Source organism: Equus przewalskii, chromosome 23, assembly GCF_037783145.1.
Source record: "Equus przewalskii isolate Varuska chromosome 23, EquPr2, whole genome shotgun sequence".
Lineage (NCBI taxonomy): Eukaryota > Metazoa > Chordata > Mammalia > Perissodactyla > Equidae > Equus > Equus przewalskii.
Genome location: NC_091853.1, coordinates 13,941,805 through 13,960,945, shown reverse-complemented (window position 1 = coordinate 13,960,945; position 19,141 = coordinate 13,941,805). Strand labels below are relative to the sequence as shown.

The 19,141-nt window shown below is 53.0% G+C and overlaps 1 protein-coding gene across 1 annotated transcript in view; it reads right to left on the bottom strand.

Moving 5' to 3' along the window:
- Positions 1-2,598: 2,598 nt before the first annotated feature.
- Positions 2,599-19,141, bottom strand: part of LHX4 (LIM homeobox 4) — a 43,381-nt gene continuing 26,838 nt past the window's right edge. The window contains exons 3-6 of the mRNA XM_008543656.2: positions 11,464-11,666; positions 6,268-6,422; positions 5,699-5,870; positions 2,599-3,519 (exon numbers count right to left, since the gene is read on the bottom strand). Of these exons, the coding sequence (XP_008541878.1) occupies positions 3,125-3,519; positions 5,699-5,870; positions 6,268-6,422; positions 11,464-11,666 (925 nt within the window). The 3' untranslated portion in view covers positions 2,599-3,124. The remainder of the gene's footprint in view (positions 3,520-5,698; positions 5,871-6,267; positions 6,423-11,463; positions 11,667-19,141) is intronic.

The following is a 19,141-nucleotide window of genomic DNA, read 5'->3' as shown; positions in this document are numbered from 1 at the left end:
TGCATTTGGTATTTCCTTCATGGTTTTATTGCTTTTCAGCAAATATAGATTCTTCCATAGCCCCACACGTCCCCTTTCTGCTTATACCAGGTACCACTGGAATCTTGGGGCAGGGGTTATTATTAATTATTATTATTATTAATTTGCTCCTGGATTCAGAAGCCTCCTACCCTAAGGTCTATCAGCCAGGTACTGCAGATAATGGTTGCTAGTTAATTGCTCTCTTAGAGCCAAAGACAGGTCCAAATATTGTAAATGCCTCTAGAAGGTCTCATTTCATTTTTAAAATTGATCCATGTCATTTTTGCAAGGGAGAAAACAGCTCCCATATAGCACCTTATACCTCAGTAATAGACGCCTGAGCAACAGAGGAGCGTCGGGAAGAGAATCTCACGGTAATGTTTTGTTCTTCTCCATCTTGGAGCCACAGAAGAGCCAAGGAACAGTCTTGGCATGCACTGGCTCATTGGTGGCACTGGCCCATCCGTAATGCTAACCCCACTTGCAAGGAGATCCACTTAAAATGGGAGACCTGTTGTGGCTGTGCTTCTAAATGGGGCGCCAGTGTTTAGCTGCTTTCTGAGGAGGTGGCTCTGGGGAGCCTCAATCCGGCCCTCCTGGCTTTCCAGCCAGTGCCCTCTCAGGAGCTCTTCTGGCTAGCCCACCCCTCCAAACTGAAGAAGCTACTCCCAACATCAGCTGCACTGCTCACTGAGTTCCTCAAGAGACTTCTGTTATTAATGTGACTGAGGAAGGCCTCCCCTTCTCCCACCAGTGAGTAGGGAGTGAGCATGATTAACTCGCATACAAAAACGAAAACTGGTCAACTTCAGTCGATCTTAAAAAACAGTGCTACGCGGAGGGGCACACCCCTTCAGAGAGCCTGCTCTCCTGCTACACTCGCCAAAACTACAGAGTGCCTCCGAGATCCCACGAGATACTACGCCAAGCGACCCAGCCGAGTCAGTGGTCTGGGTGGGACCGTTTTTAACTGGTTCACTGCCCAGCACAGTCTTTCTCCCATGTATTGTAAGCAGCCTGCTAAGACCAGTGTGTTGAAGAAGCTGTCCTCAGAGAAGACAGCTGCTTTTCCTTCCCTTCACATGGCTTCTTATCTTGCGCTTGTGTCCCCATCCTCACCCACCATGCTCACGTTATCGAGGAATTCCCAATAGCACAGAATTGGCTTAACCTGGAACCATCTACACCTGGAACCTCAAGAAAAGAAGAGTCTACATTTGCAGGCTCCCGAAGCAAAAGTCATGACAACTGCAGCACATCAAAAAATAAGGGTACAGTACAAAATTGATCAGAGAAAAGACGGTCTGAAGGCTGATCCCAGGAATTTACTATGTATTTTAAAGAAGCTTAACGGACCTTAGTTAAGGCCTGGAAAAGAGTTTACAAAAGATACAGCAGCCAAAGAGGCTGCCTACCACATGCCTACATCTTTTCAGTCCTCAAAAGGTGACGAACCATTCACAGAAGGAAGGGTCCTTAGGGGCTTTGGCCCCATCGTTTCATGTGAAGACGGGCAGTGCCTTCTTACCCTTTCCTACTCTGCTGAACTTGTTTAAGAGAATGGGAGGCCGGAAGAAGCAAACCACAGTTTCCCAAGGGGAGTGGAATAAATGCCACCAGCTAAACTCCAGTGTGCACAGGAGCACTTCCTGATGGACAGGTGCGTGGTGCATAAAGTGGGAGTTGTAACACCATTCACGATAGTATTTCCCACAGAAGTGCCGTCTGTCACGGGGGCGGCAGCTCATAAAGCAGGGGTCGGCCTTGCGTTGGCCTCCGGCTTGGTGAGGTACTATTGCAAACCCACAAGCCGAGAGTCTCTGTGCTGCCTTTGGCTGGAGAGCTCTGCCCTTCTGAGCGCAGGACTGGAGCACCACAGGGCCTGGCACGAGTCAGCCAGCCACCCAGAGAGGTGCAGCCCAAGGACCACTTGGAACCCTTTGGACAATTTTAGGGCTGCTCCCTAAATTATTCCTTCCAAGCAAGAGAGGCCAAAAAGCATTGCTGGTACTTGGAGGAGCCCAAGATTGCACTCCAGTGAGCCAGCTGGCACAGCAGAGAAACCTCTCATTTGTAAGGGGCTGGGGAGGGTTAGCTGCAGGTGGGGGTGGGCTTGCAAACTCGGCTAAACCAACTCCCTCAAAACAGACTCACAGCATCCTTTCACCCTACCGGACGGTGAAATCTGGGAGACTGGTATCTGCTGATTTGGCTAAACAGACTGCAAGTCTGGAATCCAAAGGTGTCTACAAACATTTTCACTGATTGTCGTTCTGTTCTCTCCGTGTTTTAGCTTTGATCATTTTGTAACCCACAGCCTGTCTTCTGGAATAAATGATACGAGCAAATTAAAAAGGCACATTGTGCACCACGGGCCACTCAGCTCCAGCCTCAGAGTCACCTGCAATGAAAACCACTTCTTGCCATCAGGGATTCAGTGATATGGATGGGATTTCTTAGAAACCAAAACTGACAAATATTCTCTGGCTTGTACTTCTGGATAGGGACGAAGTCTTATTTTTCACAGAGAAAAAAGAAAAGCGGGGGGAGTATGTTTTCAGTATCAGACTGGCCATCAAAGTTTTCACGGACCTTTAATAAGTGACTTTTTTATTTTGAAAATTAAGAGTTCAATAACGGTGGTCCAGAAATCACTTTGTTACACTCAAGGGATGTGATGCCTCTACTTTGGGAATCTCAGTTCTGGTGACAGCAGTGGTTCGGGAGGCATCTCAGGAGACACACCAGTCAGAGCAGAGCTCCCAGAGGCCAGGGTGGCCTGACAGTCACCTCGTGCCACCAAGCACCGGGCAGCCAAAGCCTGTAAGCAGGGCGGGGGAGGGAGCCAACAAGCCAGCACCCTAGCGCGCCAGGCTCCACGCCCCTGTGCTGTGTTCTAAGAGGAGGCTGCTCTCCCACCACTTCCCCAGGAAAACAACGCCCTAGTGCAGTCTCGCAACCTCCTAGGGATCAGCAAAGGACTTCCATTGAAAATAATGGAAATTCACATTGGTGCATTGTGATCCTTGAAAGGAAAGTCTCCTTTGACCTTGAAGATATTCTCTCAAGCCAGAAGGACTGGTAGTTTGGGGAGGAGAGATGTTTAAAAAGGAGGATGATCCATTTCATCAAGCCAAGAGGCTGGGCTAGTTGGAAAGTCGGGATAGCCTACACTGCTTCCTGTGGAGATGTCAGAGGTGGGTCCCCCAGCCATGGCTCTCAGCGTCTGGCTTACTCCCTGCCCTGCATGCGCAATGATGCCCAAATTACTGTCCACCGTGTAATCCAGCCCATTGAGCAAAGGAGCGTGGGATGGCAGGGACGATATGGAGGATGGAGACTGGGGGATTCCATAGGGGCTCCCATCCCTCAAGTCCTGATAGGATTGTCCTGTCCCGTCCATGGAGAAGCTCCCATTCATTAACTGTCCGCCTGTAACGTCCCCCACGTTGCCATAAATCCTATTGGTGTGGCCAAGTTCTGAGAGAATTTGATCCTCTGTGGACAAAAGAACGGAGATTTATTGTCAGCTGCCATGACTCTGGTGGTCCCCTGCTCTTCACAACCTAGGAATACACATGCCCGGGAAGGAAGCCACAGCATGGCAGCTGCCTTGCTGCCAAGCATGAGTCAGACACCAGCATATCAGCCTGACATCCAGAGACTGACCCACATCAAGGGGAAAAACAGAAGGAACACCTGCAAAGACTAAACGCCCAGGTCCCAGAAGGCTGGGCAAATGTTTGATGAGCTTGTTGGTCCCATGTGGCTGATGTGCTATGATACTCTAGCTATACTGAGGAATATGAATGCCTGGGGCTTGGTGGGTCATGTGTTAGCCACATCACATGGAAATTACGTGTTGACAAGATTTAATCTGAAAGCTCTCAAGCTATGAAAAGTGTTTGGTTTAGTTGGTTGGGAAATAGGCAGGCCCACATGTAAGGAGAGCTGAGGACCACTCTTAGATATGTGTACCAAATCCTCCTGGTCTACCTGGAAAAGCAGTTCAATATCAAAGGACTTGGTTTCTCTATCAAATAAGCTCTTCACTAGGGACCAAGTATTGACTTGATTAAGGCAAACGGACCTTCTTGTTTCTTGAAGAATTTCATTAAGGGGATCTAATGGAATCTTTGCACCTGGAAGAATTCATCTCTCTAACAGAGGTGAGCAGTTTTAGTCTTAAGAAATAAAGGATTATATAATTACCTGGAGACACCAATGATATGTCAACCTGGGGACCCACTTGCACTCAACAGAAAGGAGCTACAAAACAAGACGTAATCCTGTATCTTCCAGACGTCGATTTCAGCAGCTCAAATGAGATTAAGTGGCTCTCCCAACCCCGCCAAGAGGCCTTGAAGGTGAGCATGAGGCCCTTGAGCTCTCCCCAGGGCCTCACAGGGCAGAGCTCTAGGCTGAGCTACCATCCTCTCAGGGCATCATGCTCCTGGCAGGCGGCTTGTTCCATCCTCTGCCCCACACACTTCCTTTTCTATTCCCACCTGGGCCTGGGCATCAATTCCTATCAAGGCCTCTGCAGACTAGACTTCAACACCTGATCCCTGCTGACAACCTGCCCTAGGCCTGCCCCCGGGTCACCCATGAACATGAAAAGCGGGGAAGGGAGCTCATGCCCCGTACAGGGGGCGGGAAGATGAAGGCTCAGCTCCTCTGTAAAGGGCCATTATTTGGCCTTTTGCCTATTCCCATCATCCCGTATGACCAGGGCCCTCTGTGGGAGCCACTGTGGGGACAGTCATGTCTTCCAAGTGTAAAAATGTGCTGAGCTTTCCCCAAACACATCCATAGTCAGTTGTGTTCACTGATCTCCATAACAACACTGTGAGATGGGCAAGGATGTGGTTATTCCCCATTTATAGATGGGGAAACTGAGGCTCAAGAGAAGTGAATCCATTTGACAGAGCCACAACTGGAAACCAGATTTCTGAGCCCCAGCTCAGTACTCTTCCCTTCCCCCGACAACAGAAGACCTTCCACATTTGAGCACTCAACAAATGAGAACAGTTACGGCTATTTGCAAACAACCCAAAGATCCAAAACATGCAGTAATTTGCAATTTTGCTGATGCACAAATTTGAGCGTAGCGCATGCTGCAAAGCTTATGTGCAGGGGACAGGATGAGTGAGCAGTAGGGGAAGGGATTTCAGAAATGAGCCCAGTCCCCACCTCACATGCACTCACAGGACTCAGTTCCCAGGGCCGAGGGCCTGTTGAGCATGTCCTCCCCACCACCACGAGGGGAGAACGGGGTCACTCTAGGGGATCACAGGAGGGAGGCCAGTGCCCCTGCAAAGGGCAGAAATGCAAAAGGGGGCCAGGGGCACGAGGCTAAGACAGCTATCTGTTCACAGCTACACGGGCTGGTGAGGGAGCCCCCAGTCAGCAGGAGAGGAGGGGAGGCCTTGGGGCCTGTGGTCCCCGGAACCCAGCTTCCACTCTCAGCAGCAGAGCTCTCTTGTTCTCTACTCCTTGTCCCATCTTGAAGGGTCACTACCATTTCCCCCATCCTTTACTGCAAGTCGCAGGGAAGAACACGTGTTCAGGAGGGAGTTGTCAAGGCCTCAAGAAAGATCCCTCCTGAGTGTCAAGGGTTACTGTTTCCCAGGGGCCTTTCCTAAGGCCTCGGCCTCACCCCTCCAGCCCTGCTCACCTCGGAAGCTCAGCTCACTGTCACTAACCCCACAGTCCTCGGCAGAGCTCTCCTTCTCCTGCTTGCTGCCTCCCCGGCTCCTCTTGACGCTCTTGTAGAACTGGCCCCAGCGATGCCGCCCCGCGTCCTTCTTCAGGCGCTTCTCCTTGGCCCTTCTGTTCTGAAACCAAACCTGCCACACAAGCACAGGGACACACTCGGGGTGTCCACCACCAACCCAAAGCCCCGAGGTCCCCACGACAGGTGGCTGGAGACAGGGACTGAAGCCTCAGGAGATGTCAGGGCCAGGAGTGTGACATGCCCACTACTCCCTCTGCCTGGGCATCAGAAATCTGTCTCTGATTCTGGAAAATTCCTGGGATCATGGCCCTGAGTCCAACTCTCCAAGGGGATCAGTGACAGCGCTGATGAGGTGACACCGTTATCGCTCCCTAAGCCTCCCTTGTGCGCAGTGACCGGCCCAGGACACCCTCCATCCCTGCTCTGGCCCCAGGCCTGTCAGGAGTGGCCTGGGCCCGGGACCCTAGCCAGCAAAGGAGTCCTGGAGCCTGGGGTAGCTGGTGTCTCACCTGGACGACCCTCATGTCCAGGCCCGTCTCCGAGGAAAGTTGCTCCCTCACGTGTCGGGCGGGCTTGGGGGAGTTCTTGTAGGCATTCTTTAACGTCTCCAGCTGCTTCGCTGTGATGGTGGTCCGGGGCCGCTTAGCTCCGGCCTCTGAGTCGTCTGCAATGAGAACCAGTTCTCACTGGGCTTGGCCTGTCTGAAGCAGCGGGGTCTCATCCCCCTTCCCTCAGGTAATCCTGCCCGCTATGGGCAGAGCAGTGGGGAGGAATGGGGAACATCAGAGGGGAGCAGTCCCAACACCCATGGAGCCCACTCCCACACCACAGGCCTTCTCGAAGCACTGAAAAGTGAGGACCACTGCCCCACTTCTTCCCGCAGCTCCTGCCTCTCCCGTCCCCTGCCAGCCCAGATACACGGGGCTGCCATCAGACCGAAGGTGTACAATTCCATGCATTTCCCTGTCACGACACTCTGGATGGACATCCTCGTGAGTTATTACCAGGGCTGTGAAGGTGAACAAGCCAGAATGAAATCTGTGCTCTGGACTGCCCCAGATGCCCCTGCCCCTCCTCCCTTCAGGAGGTCCCATTTTCCCCTGGTCCCACTCATGGCCTCATTGCCTTTGCCATGGCCTCCCTGGACTCAGAGTAGGGGTGACCTGCACACTCACTAGTCGTCTAAGCAATGTTCATAAATTATGGGTCAAAACCCACTAGTGGGTTGTAAAGTCAATTTAGTGGATCAAAAACTAAATGAGGAAAATAAGATGGATGGGATGGGATGGGGTGGGGTGGGGTGGGATGGGATGAGATGGGGTGGGGTGGGGTGGGATGGGATGGGATGGAGGGATGGGGTGGGATGGGATGGGATGGAGGGATGGGGTGGGGTGGGATGGAATGGAGGGATGGGATGGGATGGAGGGATGGGATGGGATGGAGGGATGGGGTGGGGTGGGATGGGATGGAGGGATGGGATGGGATGGGATGGAGGGATGGGATGGGATGGAGGGATGGGATGGGATGGAGGGATGGGATGGGATGGAGGGATGGGGTGGAGTGGGATGGGATGGAGGGATGGGATGGGATGGGATGGGATGGAGGGATGGGATGGGATGGGATGGGATGGAGGGATGGGATGGGATGGGATAGATGAAGGCAAGTATTGTTTCATGAAACTTGTTGAGTGCTTGCTGTATGAATATGTGTGCTGAGTTGAAACGTAAAATGAGTTTCTTACTGTAGATCATAGCCAAAACTTTTGAAAAAAACTGAAGAGTGTTTAGGACAACATGCTGCCTGATCAACAGTCTTCAATGAATTCTATGCAGACAAGCCTCAAGTTCCTATTAGTCAAAGGCTGGTTTGTTCTCAGGCAGAGTCAGGCACAGGGAGAGGCACCTGGCTGGTTCAGGAGCACAGAGCCAGGGGTCAGTGGTCGTGTCCTCTCCCAGCACTCAGACTTCCGTTCTCTGCATTCTCCAACCCCTGCGGTCACCAGGAGTCAAGCCAACAACTGTCATCCTGGCTCTCTACGTTCTCTGGGCTCCTCTATGTGTGTCGTTTAAACTGCCTCTGCTACATTCCTACCTTTCTCTCTTTCTTTTCTCCTTCCTTTCCATTCAAGAAAACCCTCTCTGAGGAACAGCAATAATAACAGCCAACACTTATTAAGTGCCTCCTATGTGCCTGGAGAGCACATATGTATCTGAGAGCTCTACATGCATATGATCATCAGGACAATTCTAAAGGGTTTTTCTTGGAGTCAGAAGACCTGGGTTCAACATTCTTGAGTGAGTGACATGGGCAAGTTACTTCCCCACTCTGAAGCCTGGGCAACATCGCCTGCCTTGAGGGGGAAGCATGTTGTAGGAATTAAGTCACGTGCAGCCCGAGTCTGCACTGGTCACGCACACAGCGGAGAGGGGACGAGGCCCAAGTCCTCTCTTCTCCTCCAGCTGTTTCCTTCTTCAGGAAAGCCACTGTCATCCTTGCACCCCTGCCACCCAGTTCCCTCCTGGAGTCCTGGAACCAAAGCAGAAGGGTTCCAGAGCCGCTGCAGCAGACACCGAGGAAGACCTCCAACATTCTTCACTTTAAATTCTGTTAGAAGGAATCAGTCCCTTCAGCCCATATTTACAGAGATTATAGCGTGACAGCGTTTGATGCAAATATGAAATACTGCACTTTGAAAATACCTCTACAGTCTTCATATATAAACTTTGGAATAATGAAACCACCAAAAGAAGTTTAATTCATCAAGAATTGCTTAATTTCAAAAGAGATTGGCCTAGTGAATTAGAAATTGTTTTCACCACAGCCAGATGGCAGCGCCACTGGGCCACACACCTGTCGTCCTGAGTTGGTGGCCCACTGGTTCCACACGGCTGTCTCTGTGCACAGGACTTTCTTCTTGAGACTATGGAGACCATTATGCTGTTATTTTAACATTCACTGTTATTATAATTTAAAATCTTTTTTATATCCTATAACAATGTCATCCAAGTATTCATTAAGTAGTGGTGGCAGTGCTCGTGCTGAAAAATGTACCCAAAAATCAATAACTTTGGTACGGAAGTTAAATGTGATAAAACACTATGAGGAAGGCCAAGCAAGACCATGATACCCTGGGCTGTTAATTTAGGAGAGAGCCTTCTGCACAGTATTAGAGATAGTGCTGAGAAAATAAAAAGTAACATTAAGGCAAAGATACACTTCACGGCTTATGGATTTATGTGCTCCCAGAAAACATCCCCCCCTACTTTTTATATTAATTCCTATGGGGAAATTAGTCTTAAAATATGTTAGTTTTGAATTATGCAGGGTCTCCTAGCCCTGGTCCCTGGCATAAAATGCAACCTCATTATATTGAAAATGCAAATATCCAAGGAGATGTAACAAATGAACAAAATCATTCACACCAAGGTCCAAATAGCTGATATTAGATCCTTTGTGTAGCACAAGGGAGGGAACTGTAAGCCTGAAAGAGGGTTTGGATTAGCAGGCAGGAATTAAAACATAAGAAGACGGAGCGGGATGCCCCACAGCAGACATCGCGGATCACCCAGATTTCACAGGATGGAGGGGCCCCTGCCTTGCTGGCAGCCAGGAGCGGGAGGAACACATCAGAAATACCGTGTAACCTTCAGCTACTTGGAAACCTAAAGCAGAGCTCATCTCCCTGTTTGCATTCCACTTCCACGCTGCTCTCACCCGCATTTAAAATCCCATTGCACAAGCATCGGCCTATTTAAACCTCAGGAAACAGCCCTATGTGACAGGTGCTATTATCCCCCCGAGATAATAGCAGAGCTGAGAAGCCAAGGTTCCACTAGTTACACAACTTGCCAGGGGACCCTCCAGTTAGTGAGCAGCTGAACAGAGATGCCCACCAGGCTCTGATGCCAAATCCAGTGTCTGTCCTTTGTCCTCCAGAGGTCTGCTATGGTGCAAATAATCCATGATGAAAGTGTTAGCCCCACTATGTCATTCTTGCCTCCCCGGTTAGTCTCAGCTTCTCTTGAACCATCCACAGCAGCAGCGGATGCCAGGCTGCGAATGTTCAGGGTCTAAAGGAGCCTTGGACAATGAGAAACTGCCGCGGGCCCCGGGGGAAGCCATGTGTTCTTAGTATCTCTGGTGAAGGGCATCAGAGCTCCAAAGGCAGCTTGGATCTCTGAGTCCATCTGCTTTGATGGTTTATCCCTGACAAGACGCCCTAATCTTCTGTGACATCATAATTGACTCCAAAGCAACAGCATCGAGTGAGTTTTAAGGAACCACAGCAGATTAATACATTAAGGCAAAGAGCCTGGGAATGCGCTTGCAGAGGCCCTGGGAAGAGGAGGAGACCGACCGAAGGCCTGTTCACCCTGAAAGGCCAGAGCTGTGGGGGTGGTAGGAGAAGAGAGTTGGAGCCCCTGACGCGGACACCCCTGCAGCGCCACCCTTCGCACCTCCCCCCAGAGCCAAGCTCGGCTCCCGCTGCCACCCCAAAAGGGCCTCCCCACCACCACACACGCTGGATTGTAAACTGCATTTATTTAGAGAAAAACTAATTTCGCCACGTATTGATCAGATCCATCTAACATATGTGTGTGGGCCCAGGAAAGATCTGGAAGGAGATACGTGAAATTCTTTCATCAAGCCCAGAGCTATCAACGAGGGCGACTTTCCGCAGGAACACCCTGAATTGATAAAAATTCTAGTCAAAGGCAAACGACCCTGATGTTTTGTGAGTTTGTGCGCCTGAGAGTTCCTGGTTGAGTCTGGCCAACTGCCGAATTTGGAGCCAGGGCGGAGGGCACACACCTGTGGACCCAGCTGTGCATGTGGAGCCCGAGGCAGGGCTGCAGGAGGGGGGAGCTGGACTGGGCCTTCCTGAGGGGAGTTGGGGGGGACTGGGGGATCTGATCCCTGTCCGGGCCCGGGAAAGGCCCGGGGCTGCCCAAGAGCATGGCACTGGAGGGCAGCAGCAGCTGCTGCCGGGGCTGCGCCTGTGCAGGCAGGCTTTGCAGGGGAGGCTGCTGTGCGCTGGGGCCTGACACCAGCCTCTGCCTGTGCTAGGGGTGTCTGCTGCAGACTGTGGCCAGTGGCCCTCGGGTGGTCTGGGGAAGGGTGGTGGGCAGGTGGGCAGCCCTAGGGTTCAGCTGGAGTCTCCCTGCCTGTGGAGAGTGGCCGAACGCTTGCTCCCACATCCAGGGCCTCAGGAGACACAGGAGTCATCCCCCCTGAGTCCCTGCCCTCGAGAAGCCCCGCAGTCTGAGAAGGAAATAGAGCACAGCTCACTGAAACACCAGCGGACCGTCATAAGGGTACCTGGGGCCAGTGCGAGGGCTCTTGCTGATGAAGCCTGTGAGGTGTGGGGGTGCTGAGGTCAAAGGGCACCCCGATATACAGGACTAAGGCGCAACCCCAAGCGTCCAGTGTAGACAGAACACCCTCCCCACCCTGCCCCAGGCAAGATGATGAGCACAAGGTCCCTGGCTGCCTCTGAGCCCACCAGCTAGTAAGGGAGACAGGGTGCTCTCAGGAGCCATGACCTGATTAATGGGGCGGTTGAGAATTAACTCTCCCTGTAGAAATCTGGGAAGGCTTCTCAGAGGAGGCAGGACAGCTGGGACTCAGGCAGAAGGATGCCTCAGGCAGAGAGCCCGGCCTGAACGAGGCCTGGAGGAAGGACCGTGCAGGGCAGTGCTGGTTACCGTTCTGCTTGGCCGTCTCATAGTCCTCCTTGCACACCAGTCGCCCGTCCTCCATGAGGTAGAACTCGTCCCCTGTGGCCAGCTGCCGGTTACAGATGATGCAGGCGAAGCAGTGCAGGTGGTAGACGAAGTCCTGCGCCTTGCGGACCACCTGGGTCGGGGGGATGCCCTGCTGGCAGGCCGTGCATTTTGTGCCGAAGCGCCTGTCAGGGGAGCAAGAAAGGGTTAGAGCACAGGGGGTATGTGGCTTCCCCCGACTTCCCATTGGCCCCTCTCCCATCCCACCATTCCAGCATGTCCATGGGCATCAACCCCTGGGTCACCCAGTGCTTGCCATCTGGTCCCCTCTGCCTCCAACCAGCCTGATTGCTTTGTGCTCTGGGCTCTTGAACCACAAAAGGAAGGGGCTGGATCAGAACTCAAGTCTCCGGGGCCTTTTCCGAGGCTGACAACCCAGGGCTCCAAATTGCCTGATGAACACCCCATCAATTCACCCAGGGTTGTAGGAGTTTCTAAGTCCCTCTGAGCAGCCTGCTCCACCCTCCGCCTCCTGGTTCCTTCAACTTTATGGTCAGGCCTAGAGGACCAGCCCCACAGGGCAACTGCATGTGTCCATGGGCTTTGTGCTTACAGCATCCAGCAAAACACCTCTTCACGTGCTCCCACAGGAGGAATCCACCTGGGCCCACAGGTGCCAATGTCCACACTGGAGCTCTGGAGAAATCTCACTTCGGCAGGAGGGCAGGGCTCTCCCAAGGGTTTCTCTCTCCTGCCTTGCCCCTCCGACTGGCACACCAAAGCCCCCGGAGCCCCTTCCCATGCACAGCCCCGGAGACAGGGTGATCTGGAGTGGGCCCAGCAATCTGCATTTTCACACCCCTGTGCCACTCGGGGCAGGGAGTCTGCAGACCTCAGTTTGAAAAATGCTGCTTCAGACCTCTCCCTGTCTACACCTTTCTGGACCAGGACAGAGGCAGGAGGAAGGCACCTGCTGCCACCCTGGGCCGAGGCCAGGAAGGGAGGAGAAGCAGACACATTGAAAATATAGTCCAGTGCGGTCATTTAGCCCCCTCTCCCCATTCTGGCCGTAGACATAGAGCCACACCAGTGGCCGTAGAGGCCAGAGGGGAATCTGCGGCCAGTGTAGACGTGGGCAATGAAGGGGGTGCCCCACTGCAGGTGAGCCTTCCCCGCTCAGCAGGGAGGCGGGAGGGGTTGGGGAGGCAGGGGCAGAGTTTAAAACAGCAATCAACCTAATTATTCATGACATTTCACACAGCAGAACTTTATCTTCTTCAGGATGAAAGGCTTCGCCTAATGGATCTGGGGAAGGTTTGATTTTAATGGTCCTTTTAACTAATGCTTATAGGCAGCCTGATTTCCCCTGAAAGGACAGTACATATTTCATCCACATTAATACCAAATAAATTAATTATGGTCATGGCTATCATGATGAATCCCAGATTAATGCAGAATGATGGGTCTCTTATGCAGTAATGATACCTGCTGGGGGGCTGCAGGGGCCTGGAGCAGGCGTGGCCAGCTGCGGTTCAGAAGTCCCCCCTCCCAGGGACACGGTGTCACAGAGAGAAGTGGGGGAGTGTCTAAGACGAGATGGGTAACCCCGAAAGAGCCAGGAGCGTGGCCCAGGGGACTGCTCTCTGAGACGAGATCTGAGAAGGGAGTTGGGTTTGGGGGACTGAGGGATCTGGCTCCGAAGGACCCCAGACTTCTGGACTCCTGGAAGGCCTCTTGGGTCTGTGAGGCTCAGGACGGACACTGTAAACCACCGCTGAGTGATTCAAGATCGTGCATCAGGAGTGCGGCCGGATTCCATCAGATTGTCAAAGGGGTCCAGAACCCACAAATGAAGAGTTAATATTTGTTGAACAAATATATGAGTGAATAAAGAACCATGCTTTTACAGGATGTGCACAGAGATGGCTGAATCTGAGGATGGAGAACAAAGTATACTGTCAGTTCTAGATGGTTCTGTCCCTCCCAGAACACAGGTGAGAACCAGCCTTCTTTGAAACTGCTATCTAACCACGTCACTTGTATCAAAGAGGAAGGCAGGCAGGCACACAGCCCCAACCTGTGAGTGTGTGTGTGTGAGTGAGTGTGTTTGTGAGTGTGTGCTTGGGGGACAAAGAGAAAGGAAGCCTGTATATGTGGTACTAGAGTGTATTTTCTAAATACATGTAGTTTTTTCTATCCAGTCCAGGCCAATTCGCAAAGCAGGTGTCGGAAATGAGACAATGCCTTCAGCACGCTCCCTGCGAAGCCTCCCAAATAAGCCACGCAAACTCCGGAGTGTCCAAGTCTTTTGCTGCAAATGCTGGAGCAGACGCATCTCCAGAGAAGAACTAGGGTTTTCCAAAAAGCAAGTCCTATCTTGCGGCCAAAACAGGGGGGCAGGGAGGGGAGGAGGCGGAGGGCTGAGGGGAGACTCCAGAAGGAGCGCGGGCCCTCCATCGGCCTCTCCCACAGAGAGGGCCACATCCCTCTCACCACTAAAAAGCAGACAGTGGCTTTCAGTAACCAGAAACCCAGTTGACACCAGAGCCCCAGAGACATGAAGGATAACGGGGGTATAAATTTAATCTACATACCGACAGTGATTCATGCACAAGGGTGGCAAGTGCACAAGAAAAATGAAAAATAAATGGACTTTCCCACCAGCGTTTTTTAGCAATTGAAGCAATTTTCCTGATTGTGGGATTTATACCGATGGTAAGTGGACATTGCTCCTTACTACCTTTCTCCCCTGGAGCACAGCCAAGGGGACCCTCGCTGAGGGGACTGTGTGCATCCCCTTGGCTCTCAGGGCTCCCCCAGCATCGCCCAGCCCTGAGGGGCACCCCCACCCCCACTTCTGGTCAGAGCCAGGGGACTGGGAACAAGGTGCTGTCTCGCGGGAGTGTATGTGCGATGAAGTCACCTTAGACCAGGCAGAGTCACAGACAAGCAAGCCACGGCCTGGAGAGGCCACACGACTTGTTCTGCAACAGGCAAGAATGAGATGGCCATGGTTACAATTCCCTGGTCCAGAATGAGGTAAAGCTGTGAATTTGGCTGCTATACAGAGAGGCAATAAGTCTAACCAACCTGACCAAATTTGGAGGATGCTGGGGCAGGGGCGGGGCTGGACACCGGCCAAGGAAGAGGCTTCTGAGGGATTTTCCAGGCAGTCCCACCACCTTCATCCTACCACTGAGCGCCTACTGTGTGCAGGGCCCTGCCCACTCAGCTGCAAACCGCACTGACCTCGCTCACCAGAAGGACAATCTCTCTGGTCAGCCCTGCCTGGCCAGGCCTCCAGGGGCGGCTGGTCTCCCCAGGGAGAGCAGCTGGAGCCAATCCAAACGACAAAGAAAATGCAAGGAAGGACTTGCTAATGGCTTACGTTACTTTCCTCCTCAGACCAACATCACCGGCAGTTCTCTCACCCCCGCCTACATGCCGCAGGCAGGCAACAAAGGCCCACGGGTGAGTGAACCAAGACCGACCGCTCAAGGGATGAACTTATGCACTAACTGCAGTCAGGAGAGGACAGTCAACACAAACCAACAGCAGCTCCTGTGGAGGGCTCTTCTAAGGAGGGAATTGAACCCGGTTGAAATGAGGCCTGCAGTTTGCTAAAACAAGAAACTTTCCATCCGACTCTGCTGTCATCACCACACTCATTCCACAGATGTTTCCTGAGCGCCCAAACTGGAAAGGTGGGTGTTAGGATACCTTCTAACAGATAAGAAACTGAGGCTCGGCTGGTGAGGTGCCGGCCGCAGCTCACACAGGCAACAAGTGAGGGAACCAGGGTTTGTACTGGGTGCTTCTGACAACACAGCTGGCATCAAGGCAGCAAACATCCACTGAGAAGACAACCATGGTGCCCCTACCCTAGAATGGAGCTCGGGCAGAGGGGCCCTGGCCCCCTCAAGCATCCCCAGCTGCTCTGAGCCAGCACGCAGGAGGCTCCCAGCCCCGCACCGCAGGGGCTATCCTGGGAGCCTTCACCGCAGGGGTGTCCACCCCAACACGCGGACTGACCCTGCTCACCACCCTTCCGCGGGGTCTGGGCCTGCTCGCTGTGGAAATGCACCAGACGTCACAGCCAACATTCTGGGGCTGCCCCTGGCCCTGGGAAGGCGGCCAGGCCTGTGTCCTTGGTCCAGTGCTCTGCTCCAGTGGTCAGCCTGAGTTCCCATCTGCCTGTTTATCTGTCCACCAGGGCTGCTTGTGACAGGCCCGGTGGGACTGCTCTTGAGTGCAGGGACAAACTTGGGGGGTGTCTGGATCCTACAGAAAGGGCAGCAGGCAGGCCCTGCAGGCACCACACCTTCTAGAAACAGGTACACATAAATCCTATACCACAGATGTTCTGGCACATTCCTGATTTTAAATTCTGTCCTCTAGTCAGGCCAGGGACCATATTCTGGTCATTAAAACACAACTAATAAAGCAGCTCCCATTTATCAAGCCCTACTGCGTGCCCCTGTGTGTACCTAACCTCACTTAACCGTCACCACCAGCCCCCGGGGCCACAACCCTGCCACCCTCCTGGGCCAGTCACTGCCACCCCAACATCAGCCCCCATCCTTGGCGAGTTTAGCTCCTGGCTCACCATCGTTCTCACTGACCCTCCCGCCATAACCCGTGGTGACTTCAACATGCACACACAGTCCTTCCTGCCCTGCCCTCTCAATCCTTTGACTTCTCCTGAAGGTCATGGCCTCTACCTTCTTGAGTCGCTCACTCCCATGGTCTGCCCCAGACCTTGTCACCAGGAACTGCAGCTCCTCTGGGAATAATTTCCAACTATTCCACCGTCCAGCCACCACACCCTGTCCTTCCAGCTCGCTCCCTGCAGCACCCCAACTCCCACTATCCTGCAACTAGTTAATCCTTTTCACCGTCCCTCACTCCCCTGGCGGCGGCGCGTGCCTCCTCACCCAGGAGACACTCTTCGGTCCATCTTACTGACCCCTCCCTTGCACACACCTTCAACTCCCTGCCCGCTCTCTACCCTCCACCCCCTGCCCAGCACTGGGGTCTGAACACAGCGAGGGCAACACACCACCTGGCTGACGGTGCTCACTGTAAATTTATGATCGGGACCTCAAGAGCGCCTGGGAAACAGTCCGCTTCCCTGGTCCACGCGCTCTCCCGCCCTCCCAGGTGCCGTCTCTCTCTCAAGCCCGCATCCTCGGTCTCAGCTGGAGGCCCGGCTTCCCGTTTCCTGAGAAAAGCAGCTCTCAGGAGCCCCGTCCATCGCGCTCCCGCTGTCCCGCTGTCCGCTCCGCCCACCCGCCTGCCCCGCCTGCCCCGCCCCCTCTCCGCTCCCGCAGCTGCACCCGCCCTGCACCTGCGCAAGGCCGGCCCCCACCTGGGCACAGAGGCCGTTCCTTCTCCCTAATCAGATCAGCCTTCCAGCAGCTGTGCCCTTTGCCTCCCACATCGTTAATTTTTCCTCTCTACTAGCTCCTACCCAGCAGCGTCCAGGCATGCCATTACTTCTGCCACTTTGAAAAACCTTCTCTTGACCCTACATTTCCCTCCATCTACCACCCATTTCTCTATTTCTCTACCACCCTTTAGAGCAAAACTCCTCAAAAGAGGGGTCTATATGTAGGATCTCTAATGCCCCTGCTCCCGTTCTTCTCTTGAATCCACTCTGATGGTTAATTTTATGTGTCCATGTGACTAGCCCACAGGGTGCCCAGATATTTGATCAGACATTAGTCTGAGTGTATCTGAAATTAACCTTTGAACTGGTGGACTGAATAAAGCAGACTGCCCTCCCCAATATGGGTGGGCCTCATCCTATCAGTTGAAGAACTGAATAGAACAAAAAGGCTGATGCTCCCACAAGTGAGAGAGAACTCCTCCTGCCTGACTGCCTTAAGCTGCCACGTGGGTCTTTTCCTGCCTTTAGACTCGAACTGAAATGTTGGCTCTTCTTGGGTCTCCAGCCTGCTGACCTTGGACTGGAACTTCGGCTCTCAGCTCTCCTGGGTCTCCCTCTTGCTGACTGCAGGCCTTGGGGCTTCTCTGCCTCCACAATCACGTGAGCCAATCCTTACAATAAATCTCTTTATTGAGAGACATGCACACATCTCTAATGACACACACATCCTGTCGGTTCTGTTTCTCTGGAGAACCCTGACTAATAATACCCCCTCCAATCAGGGTGCTTAGCAACAACCCAGACTGCACTGGACAAGGTCACCGTGAGCCCAGCGTTGCTGAGTCGAGCGGTCAGGTCTCCTCTTCCCTGACCTGTCAACGCTATCGCCTCTCTCCCTCCTCCTTAGAACCCTGCACTCGCTTGGCCTCAGGACCAGCTCTTCCTGGGTCTGCTCCTCCCCTCTTCCTGGCAGCCTCTCCTCCATCTCCCACACCTCTTCTCCATCTACTCACCCCCCACCCTGGGGACTCACTTCCATCCCCAGCCTAGACCTCTCCCCTAACCCTAGACTGGTGTATCCCAGTGCCCTCAGCCTCTCTACTCAGATGTCCAAAACCAAACTCCTGATCTTCCCCACAGTCTGCCCCTCCCATGGCCTTCTGCGTCTCAGAGAACAGTGGTTTCATCCTTCCAATTACTCAGGCCAAAAGCCTTGGTCACCCCCATCTTATCTGTCAGCAACCCTCTCGGCTCTACCCAAATTGGCCCACTTCTCGCCATCTCCATCGCTACCTCCCTAGTTCAGGCCATCATCACCGCTGGCCCATGACGGCCCCCTAAGGGGTCTTCTGGCTTCAGCCTTTGCCCAAGGTCTCTTCTCCACACAGTAGTCCCAGCGATCCGCAGTCAGACCATCTCACTCCCCTGCTCGAAACCTTCCAGTGGATCCCCTCTCACTCAGAATAAATGGCCAACAAGCCCCTACACCATCCAGCCCCATGACCTTCCAGCCTCGTCTCCTGCCGCTCTGCTTGTCCACTCGCCCCAGCCACACTGGCTTCTCGGCCTAGAGCGCTCTTTCCCCAAATAACTGCATGGCTCACTCCTGCATTTTCCACAGGTCTCCCCTCAAATGTCGCCTTCTCCGGGAGGCATTCCTTGACCACATCCCCCAGCACTTCCTTTCCCTGTTCCAAAGTACTCATGTCCAAGGGATGTGCTGGGCATGTCTTGTTTGTTTATTGTCTGTCTCCCTCTCTAGAAGGCGAGCTCCATGACAGCAGGGCCTGTATCTGTTTTGTTCACTGCTGAATCCAGTGCCTGGAGCAGTGTCTGGCCCAGGTTGTGTGTTTAGTGAATATCTGGTGAATAACTAATGAGTGACCCACGTCTCCCTATTTGTAGATGAGGAAGCAAGTTCAGAGAAGGTAGGTAACCTGCCAGAGGCCTCACAGCCATAAACAGTCGAGCTGGGATTTGAACCCAATGTCCTTCCTTACTCTTGACCAGTGGAAGGCAGTCAGTGGAGGCCGGCCCAGGCCCACACCAGCCTCTGGTGCATGGGAGCTGCCATGGCACAGTGCACTGTGCAGAGGAAACAAAATACTTCATGACTTAATTTTATGCTTTAATTGCTTGGCGGTGATTTACTGCAGGCCGTATATTTTTTTCCCAGCTGACACTTCCCTACGTGTATTTCTTTTATCTATCACCACACTTGACAGGTAAGTTGCTGATATTTACTGTTACTGTATGTACCAATATTTCCAA